At 40.6% G+C, this 10,473-nt stretch overlaps 1 protein-coding gene across 1 annotated transcript in view; it reads left to right on the top strand.

Annotated features, from left to right (window-relative positions):
• Positions 1–5,841: 5,841 nt before the first annotated feature.
• The window catches only part of CR2 (complement C3d receptor 2), a 40,335-nt gene continuing 35,703 nt past the window's right edge, over positions 5,842–10,473 (top strand). The window contains 1 exon segment of the mRNA XM_054563481.1: positions 5,842–5,899. Within this exon segment, the coding sequence (XP_054419456.1) occupies positions 5,842–5,899 (58 nt within the window).

Below are 10,473 nucleotides of genomic sequence, written 5' to 3'. Positions count from 1 at the left end.
AATGCACCAACAGAGAGAGTCAAAACAAATGAAGAAACAGTAATATGTTACATATAAAAGAATAAGGTAAAACTCCCTATAGACCTTATGAAATAAAGATCAGTGATTTACCTGATAGAGTTCAAAATAATGGTCATAAAGATGCTCACTGAGACCCGGAGAATAATATGTGAACAAAGTGAGAATTTTGGCAAAGAGAAAATGTAGGAAAGAATTTTAAAAATCATAGAGCTGAAGAATGAAATCACTAAGCTAAAAAGTTCAATAGAGGGCTTCAAAACATCAAACTAAATCAAGCAGAAGTAAAGGTTAGCAAACTGGAAAACAAGACAAAAGAATTAATCCAATTAAAATAGCAAAAAGAGAAAAATAATAAAAAGCTGTAAAGATAACTTAAGGGACTTACAGTACACCATCAACTGCATCAATATTCATATTAGCGGAGATTACCCTAGGAGGGAAGAAGAGAGACAAAGGGACAGAATGTTTATTCAGAAAAATGATCGTTGAAAAGTTCCTTAACTTGGAGAAAGTAACAGACATCAGATCCAAGAACTTCAGAGAATTCCAATAAGATTAATCCAAAGAGACCCACAACAGGATACATTATAATTAAAATGCCAAAATTAAAGACAAGGAGAGACTCTTAAAAGCATTAAAGAAACAGCAATGTGTTACATATAAGGAAAGCTCCATAGGGAAATAAGCAGATTTTTCAGCAGAAACTACTGGCCAGAAGGGAGTGGCATGATATATTCAAGTGCTGAAAGAAAAATGTAACTGCCAACCAAGTCTACTCTACACAGTAAAGTTGTCTTTGAGAGTTAAAGGAGAGAGTTTCCCAGACAAGCAAAAGCTGATTTATCACCACAAGACCAGGCTTATAAGAAATGTTAAAGAAACTTATTCAAGCTGATATAAAAGGGTGCAAATTAGTAACAGGAAAAACACAAAACTATAATTTCACTGGTAAAGATAAATATACAGTTAAATTCAGAATACTCTAATGTTGGAATTGTGGTGGGTAAATCACATTGAAAGAACATTCCATCTAAGAGCAGCAAATACATATTTTTCTCAAGTGCACATGAAACATTCTGCTGAAGTTCTATACACTAACAACAAACTATCAGAGAAGTTAGGAAACTATACCATTTACAATTTTATTGAGGAATAGAATACCTATAAATAAATTTAACAAGGGAGGTAAAAGATTTGTACAGTGAAACTATAATACATTGATGAAAGAAATTGAAGACGCACACAAAAAATAGAAAGATATTCTGTGCTCACAGATTGGAAGAATTAATGTTGTTATAATGTTCATAGTACCCAAAACAATCTACAGATCTAATGCAATCTCCATCAACATTCCAAAGACTTTTTTCACATATACAGAAAAAAAGAATTCCTAAAATTTGTATGGAAAAGCAAAAGATTCAACGTAGCCAAAGCAATCTTGAGAAAAAGACAAAGCTGAAGGCTCATATTTCCTGTTTCAAACTATATTACAAAGCTATAAAAATCAAAATAGTATGGTATTTGCATAAAAACAGAAACATAAAGCAATGGAATAGAATAAAGTATCCAGAAATCAAAGTCTGTCAAGGAAAATGTCTAGCCATTGTTAAAATAACAAGAATGGTTTGTGCAACATCGATGTAACCTGGCAGCCAAGGAGAGTGGACTGGAATGTGTATGCATGAACAATGATGACTTCACTGTACTAGTTAGTGGAGGTGGTAGATACATTGAGTGAGCATGTGCACTGTGTTTGCTGTCACATTCAAAATGACTGAGAGAGTAGAGCAATGAATCTGCATCAAATTTTTTGTTAAGCTTGAGCATTCCTCCTCAGAAACTATCTGGATGATTCAGAAGGCTGCATCTTTGGGAAACAAGTGATTGGCAGCTTCTTCATGACAACATGCCCCCTCGTGCATCACATATCATGTAGAGTTTTTTGATAAAACATCAAATCACCCAGATGATTCAACCCCACTACAACCCAGATTTGGTGCCCTGCGACTTCTGGCTTTTCCCAAAGCTAAAATCACCTTTGAAAGGGAAGAGATTTCAGACCATCGATGAGATTCAGGAAAATACAACAGGGCAGCTGATGGGATTGGAAGAACTATGTGAGGTTCCAAGGTGTCTACTTTGAAGGAGACTGAGGCATCACTGTCCTATGTACAATGTTTGTTGTATCTTGCATCTTCTTCAATAAATGTCTCTATCATATTACACGTCTGGATAGCTTCTGGAAAGAACTCGTATATATGGTCAATTAATTTATGACAAAGAAGTCAAGAAAATACACAATGGAGAAAGGACAGATTCTTCAATAAATGGTGTTGGTCAAACTTGACAGCCACATGCAAAAAAATAAAACTGGCTCCCTGTGTTACACCATACACAAAAACCAACTCAAAGTAGATTAAAGACTTGAACCTAAGACCTAAAACCATAAAATTCCTAACAGAAAATATAAGGGGTAAGCCCCTTGACATTGGTCTTGGCAATTCAATATAAGCAAAAATAAACAAGTGTTACTACATCAAATTAAAAATCTTCTACACAGCAAACATGAAAATGTGCTCAACACCACTAACCATCAGGGAAATGTAAATCAAAACCACAGTGAGGTACCACCTCACACCGATTAGAATGGCTCTCACCAAAAGGATAAGATGTAAGTGTTGGAGAGGATGTGGATAAAACGGAACCCTTGAGGTCTTTTGGTAGGAATGTAAATTGGTGCAGCCACTAGGATACAGTATGGAAATTCCTCAAAAAATTAAAAATAGAACTATATGACCCAGCTACTCTATTTCTGCATATATACCCAAAGGAAAAGAAGTCACTATCTGAAATAGATGGATAAACGAATAAAGAAGAGGTCACACACACACAGAGGACTATTATTCAGCCATTAAAAAGAATGAAATTTTTCCATTTATTATAACATAGATAAATCTTGAGGGCATTATGCTAAGTGAAATAAGTCACATAGGGACAGACAAATACTATATGATCTCATCTATATGTGAAATCTAAAAAAAGTGAACTCACAGAAACAGAGAGCAGGTTGGTGGTTTCCGGGGGGGTGGGGCACAGAGTGGGGAAAATGGGTCAAGGTGTTCAAAAGTCACAAACTTCCTGTTAGAAGATAAATGAGTTCTGGTGATGTGATTTACAGGATGATGACTATAGTTAATAATATTATATTGTATATTTGAAAGTTACTAAGAGAACAGATCTTAAAAGTTCTCATTCAAAGGAAACATGTAACTATGTAGATGATGATAGTTAACTAACCTTACTGTGGTAATCATTACACAACATATACATGTATCAAATCATGTTGTATACCTTAAACTAATACAATATTATATGTCAATGATACCTCAATAAAATAGGAAAAATGGAAATAAAAGTCAGTTAACATTATAAAAATGTAAATCTCATCCATAAGCACTGTAACAGAAAGACTCAGGATATTTGACCATATATCTGCCACACAAAATTAATCATCATAGTGTCCAATAGGATATTATGGAAATAATACACTATACTTTCTGAGGGTAGATTATAAAAAACATTGTGGCGTCTGCTGTTCTCTCTTTTTATGAGAGTGTAACAAGAACGAGCCACCATGTCACAAGGATACTCAAAATACAGGGTCTGGCACAAATAACACCCTCTTTTTATCACAAAATATTTTATTACAAAATCATAAGCATGTAATTCTGTAACATAACATCACACTCAAGCACACCATATGACATTTTAGGTGAAATGTTCAAATTGAAACTATAAATTATTACACCCATGTTATTGCCCTACAAACCACACTCAAGCAGGCCTTACTTCTGCCAGACCCTGTAGTACAATCCTATGATGAGGTCCACATGGAGAGGACATTAGGTCTCCAGCCCAGAGCCATGTGAGTGAGCCATCTTACATGATTGCCACTCCGGCTGACGTCTTAATTGCAACCTCTTGAGAAATTGCAAGGCAGAGCCACCTTGCTAAGCTGCTCTCAAATCCCTGACACACAGAAACTGTCTTAGGTCATAAGTAACTTGTTTTATTTCTAATCCTCACCTGAGGATATGCTTCTTGATTTTAGAGAGAGAGAAAGGGAGAGAGGGAAACACCAATCCATTGCCTCCCATGCACACCCTGACTGGGGATCTGCCTGCAACCTAGGTATGTGCCCTGATCAGGAATTGAACCCACAACATTTTGGTCCATGGGGCCACACTTTAAACAACTGAGCCACCATCAGTTTATGCTAATTTGTTATTATGCAATAGCTAATTGATTTTAAAGTCATTCTAACAAAATAATTGATACGTACTCTTCAAAAATGTCAAGGTCATGAAAGACAAAAAAAAGCTGAAGACCGTTTTCAGATTAAATGAGAAAAAAATAACAGTCAAATGATCTTAGAATGATCCTAGACTAGAAAAAAAAGTATGTGTGTGTATTTGCTTATAATAAACATCGTCGAGACAGTTGGAGAAATTTAAGTACAGTCTGTTGCTTAGATAATAGTATTGTGTCAATATTAATTTTCTGGTTTTGTAGTTGTGGAAGAAAGTGTTCTTGTTTTTAGAAAATACACACTGAAGTATTTAGAGGAGGGATGTCATGCCTGTAAGTTATCTCAAACAGTTCCAAAGTAACAATTACATAATTATATAATTATATGTGCATGTATCTATATGTGATTTTCATACCTATGAAACTATATCTATAGTTATTCTTTCTACCTATCATCTATCATCATCATCAATCCATCTGTCCAAAGTGAGAGACAGAAAATGATAAAGAAAAGTGAAATGTTAACATTTGGAGATATACATAGACATATGTATGTAATTCTTTGTACTATTCTTGCCACTTTCCTGTAGAAATTATTTCAAAATAAATACAAATACCATATGATCTTACCTATAAGAGGAATCTAATGAATAAAATAAACTAACAAACACAATAGAACCACAGGCATGGAAACAAGGAATAGACTGAAAGTGAACAGAGGGGAGAGGGGAGAGGGACCGGGATAATAGAAAGAAGGGGAAGGGACTAGGCAAAAGACATCTATGAGTGGCCCACAGACATGGGCAATAGCGTGGGAATTGACTGTGGGAGAGGTGCTACAGGCAGAGGAGGGCGGGGGCGGGGAATTGGGACAACTGTAGTAGACTAACAATAAAAAATGATTTTTTAAAAAAGGACTTAATAGTAGAAATTGCTGCTGTTCATGTTTCCTTTCTAAGTAAGCTCTTATTTCAACCCTAGGGTTAGAACTAATAGCTTATGAAATAAATTTAATGCATCCAAGCCAAAATCAAAATAAGAAGGAGGAGGAGGAGGAGGAGGAGAAGGAGAAGAAGGAGGAGAGGAGGAAGAAGAAGAAGGAAAGGAAAGGTCATTCTTGATTAGTAAGGGTGATTACTATTTTGTGAAACTTCTGTTCCACTTCTCCAGATGCAAAAGCGGATGCACTGAATTCCAAAGTGAAAAAGTAGGAAAACCGCTACACTGATGGCTAGAATGTTCACTAACGGCGGGGTGTCAGAATTCCACCGTTCGCCCGCCTCCTCCCGCCCGCCCCGCCCCTTGAGGCCAGGGCCACCGCACCAGCGTGGGCGTCCCGCCCCTAGGCAGTTTGCAGGTGTGCGCACAAATCTAGCACGTGGTGCCAGGCACTATTTAAGCGGGCACCTTCGCTTGGTTGCAACTGTCTCCTGTTTCAGCCCTACCCTCCTGGAGCTGCCAGAGGCTCGCGGGTCTCGGAACGCATTCCAGCGCTGAGGCTGCCGCCGTGGCATGGGCGCCGCAAGCCTGCTCTGGGTTTTCTTGGCTCTCGTCACGCCAGGGGTCCTCGGTGAGCTGGGCGGGGGAGCGTGGAGGTAGGGACGCGTCTGTCTGGGTCAGGGACGATTTTTATGCCGTGATGCAAAGCAGAACCAAAAGCGAGAAGGCGGAGGCAATACCGAACGGTTGCCTGCCACCCGCTCGCTTTGGGGGACCTCCTCAATCTCTTAGTACTAAAGGTACTCACCGGCGGCCCCTGGGGCTGGGACCACCAAAACTGGAGGCTGCGCTACAGAGGGGCGCTGTGCGACCTACCTGGTGAGCCCGGTGGCGCGCACTCTCAGTTCCCTCTAGCTTCCCCGCCCCTAGTCTCGTCAGGTGCTCCTCACTCTCCGCCAGGAGGTCTGCCAGTTGTAACTATGGCCACGTAGCCACAAGTTACCCTTGATATGTGCAAAATTTGCACCACGCTCCACTAGATGGGGGACTTTTTGTATCCGCTGAACTCGCTCCTGCCCCATGCAGAGGGTCCTGCCGCAGCCTTCCTTAAGAATGTCTGCTTCCCAGGCATGGTGCTCACAGTTGTGTTTTTAACTTGTAATTTTTGTAAAGAGATCCTGAACGATAAACTCCTGGAGTTATTTAGAAAACGTGAGACACAAATTAAGACTACAGTTGGCTTTGTGTTATTTACCTTCTGTAATGGTAATAGCTGCAGAAGGTCTCATTTAACGTTTATTGGTACCAACCACCCCCTCTGGCCCTGAGCTTGGAGTAATTTTAAAGAAATGTTGTAATTTGTTAAGATTAGAGTCTCCTGGAGATCAGATATGTCTAACTTTCTAATTACATCCAGGGTACAGTGAATTTCTCATTTATTAAGAAGGTAACTCTATGCAGACCTCAAGAACTGGGTGACCTTGGGCAAGTCATTTAGCTCCCTGATCCTCAGTTTCTTCATCTGTGGAATGAAACTAGTGATAAACTGCTCACCCACCTTACTGAGCTGCCCTGAAGAGCACACAAAATTGGCAAATGAGAGTTAGATATTAGTTGTTACTACTAAGTACCAGTAATAAGACTACCGAATGGACCTGTTTTTATGGAGCCAACTTGTCAAGGGAAACTACATACATTAGTTCTATTACAACTTATTTTGTCTACTTCCTGACCTTTAACTTTCTCCTGACCCTTAACTATTTCCCCAAACCATTATCTTCATCTCTCTCTCCCCTGCACATGAATTCCCTTTGAATGAACATTCACAACTTTCCCTGACACCTCTGTGTGCCGCAGTTGCAGACCTGACTTCCCACCAGCCTTGCATTCCTATTTCTAAATTTCAAAAAGACTGTTATCAATTGAAAATCAGATTGTTCACTAGCTCTGCCAATTCATCACCCCTTCCAAGTGTGCGAGAGTATTCCCTCTCAGTACCAGAGCAGGACCATTCTCTAGGTCACTTAAATCCAAACACATTAAAAAGCAGGTCTATGTACCTACCGGCTATGTTAGCTAATGTGCTCCTGTTGTTTGTATTAATCATTCTAACATGGATATTATATTACCCGCTTAACAACCTCCTTTCTTACAGGTCACTATAATATCAATCTTTAACCTTCCCAAAGGTGGAAAACCAAAATTTTGAAACTATGTATTTTTCATTATTCCACTTTCTCAAAAATCTAAAAGGGTTTCCTACTGTCTGTGGGGTTAAAAAAAAAAAAATCAAATGTCTTCAGCCTTTCAAGCCCTTTGTAATTGGATCCACCTAAGCATGCCCCTCAAGACTCCTCATGTTCCCTGTCATGAATGTACCATTCGTTGTCTTCCCTGACTGTCCGCCCATAGCTCTTTGTGCTTTGCCCGCACCCCTACCCTGACTTTGGTGCCCACTATGTATCCGCCCCAGACTGTCCCTGGGCTCTGGGCCAGTTCCTGCCCTCGAATATGCTTAATAAGATCTTGAGGTGCCTTTTTAAAATATAGGTTCCTAGGTTCCACCTCACACTCCAGAGATTCATAGGTTTGGGATGTGGCCCAGAGAGCTGAGATTTAACCAGCACTCTGGAAAATTCTGAAGTAAGTATCTATAGGGCACACTGCTGTAAGCAGGCATATGGGAAGCAAATTTCCTTCTTAGAGTATTTCTCCACTTCTATATTTTGTCTCTTTACATAAACTGATTCAAATTTACTGCACTAAGTAATTTCACTCTTGCCAAGATCCTCAAACAGGAATTCCTTTGTTTTCTAATCGTCTACTTCCATTTGAGATCAGATCCTTTTACTCCATTGCTTAAAACCTGTCAAGGGCCTCCCATCACATTAGAACAAAATTAATCCTCTTATCCTTGACTACAGGCCTCTACCTCTCTCTAAAATTCTCTGTCCTATCTCCCACCTACTTTCTCTGTTCCAGCCACACTGACTTTCTTTCCTTTCCTTTCCTTTCCTTCAACACACTCACATTTGTTTAGCCTTTGCATTAAGTGTTCCCTCTGTTGAAATGCTCTTCCTACAGATCACCTGACTGTCTCCTGGCCTTTCAGGTCTCAGCTCCACCTTTACTCTTCTCTGACTCTTACCTGAAACAGTTGTTCCGCCCGCCACCGCTCACTCTCTATCACATAACCATGTCCTATTCCCCAAAGAGCACCTATACCGTATGAAATATTCTCGTTTATTTACTTGTTTTGGTTTGTTCCCTCACTGGGACACATGTTCTAGGGGAGCAATGAATTCTAGAACTAGCATATAACTAGGAGGTCAATAAGAACATTCTTTTCCTTCTTTAACAATGGAAAACATATCCTTTCTGCTGAAAAATCAACCCTTCTTCCGGTATTTACAATCATATTGCATACCCTCTTGCCTTTGGAAGGACTTTACTTCTGCAGATGTATCCTGATTTGCATCATTGCATTTATATCACTTGTTGGCTTATTCCTACCAGCACTTAAACGTGCCCTAGGACATCCTCTTTTTGGGAAAGGGGACTTGTCATGACCTAATGGAACTGCATTTTCCTACCCCTCTCCTCATCATTCTCAGCAAAATTTTCTGTTGACTACTTGCTGACATGCCTTTCTCTCCTTAACCCACTCCAGACAAGCTTCTTTCCCCTCGATTTTCCTAAAGCTGCTCTCAGCAAAGTCACTACTGGCCTTCATGCTGACAAATCCAGTGGTCATTTTTCTCTCCATATTTTTCTCAGCCTTTCAGCAAGAGGTGAATACTTCCAACCTCTTGAAACAGTTCCAGCCTCATTTTCCAAGAGAGGACACTCTTGCCTACTGTTTCTGTACCTCTCTGGTTGCTTTTAGTCCCTTTTGCCCTACCTCCAAATAATTAGAGTTTGGGGGTTCAATGCTGGACCTCTTCTGCTTTTCTCAGTACTTTCTCCCTAAGAGATTTCATCCAGTTTCATGACTTTAAATACTTTTTATATGTTAATGACTTATTTGTTATCTATAGTCCTGACCTATCTCCTGAGTGGCAAATTTGTACATCCAAATGCCTACCTGGCATCTCCATCTGGAGACCTGTTGAGAACAGTCCCGCCTGGTTTCAGGGACTGTAGCCTCACCAACAGGGGAGAGGACCCCAAAGCTGGGGCTGAGCAAGGAGGCCTTGGGAAAATAGACCACTGAGGAGGCAAAACCTGTTCTCCTGGCAGGGGCGCAGCCCTTGCCTCCCTCACAGCACCCTGCTTGGTCCCAGAGGGTGGCTGGTTAGTCAATGATGGATGAGACCCCTCGATGGCAGGGGCAACATAAGACAGGCATGGGGTCCATCTGGGAAGGACTTGGGGGACACGTAGAAGGGGTAAAAGACCCTCACCCCTCGGCTTTGTCATGGCTGGAGTTCCCATTCTATCTGAAAGAAGTCTCCTTATCTCTTGGCTGCTCTGCTCCATCTACCTGACAGGGTCAGTGAAACAAAACTAAAGGCAGGTACAGCCCTAAACTGGATCAGGCAGTTCTCCAAGGGCAGTTAGGCCTGGAAAAGGAATGCATTAGATCCTATGAAAACTACTTTGTTAAGAATGCCCTCGAGTTAATGAGTACTGACTTTGGGGTCTGAGCATAGGATGAAATCAGTTTCCAAGGTTTCTGGGACTAATGGATGCCACCCTGTCTACCAGACCCTGGCCTGAGGCGAATCTCTGTGTTCCTTCAATTGTTATCTATGATCTCTAATTGTTTTCTATAAACATAGCCTTTAGGCATTGATTGATAAGCTTTGCATGTATGCTGTGTACCCCTGCTCACATCATTCTCAACAAAAGCCACTTCAAGAGAAGGGCCTGGGGGCTTCTCCACTAGAGGGAATCGCCACCCCCTTTTCCTGGCAGACCTAGAGTGTCTGGAATGACTTATTTCCTCCTTAGCCGCAGCTGGGGGTCTCTGCAGGATGGGTGGGGTACGCTCCTCATCTGGTGCCTGAACAGGGACCCCAGAGAGACCCAGTAAGTGTGTTAAGTATATCAAATCTAAAGTGCCATCAATTCTACTCCTACCATATCTTACCCACCCCCCTCCACACACACACACCAAAAAAAAAAAAAAAAAAAAAAACTGGTTCTTTCCGAGGCTTTCCCCTCTTAGTTCATGTATTACATCAACTGAGTAGCTCAAGTCAA

Source organism: Pteronotus mesoamericanus, unplaced genomic scaffold (genome assembly GCF_021234165.1).
Source record: "Pteronotus mesoamericanus isolate MK-2021 breed Mesoamerican mustached bat unplaced genomic scaffold, CSHL_Meso_final scaffold_705, whole genome shotgun sequence".
Classification (NCBI taxonomy): Eukaryota; Metazoa; Chordata; class Mammalia; order Chiroptera; family Mormoopidae; genus Pteronotus; species Pteronotus mesoamericanus.
The sequence above is the reverse complement of the archived record's forward strand: the minus strand, read 5'-3'. Positions and strand labels throughout refer to the sequence as shown.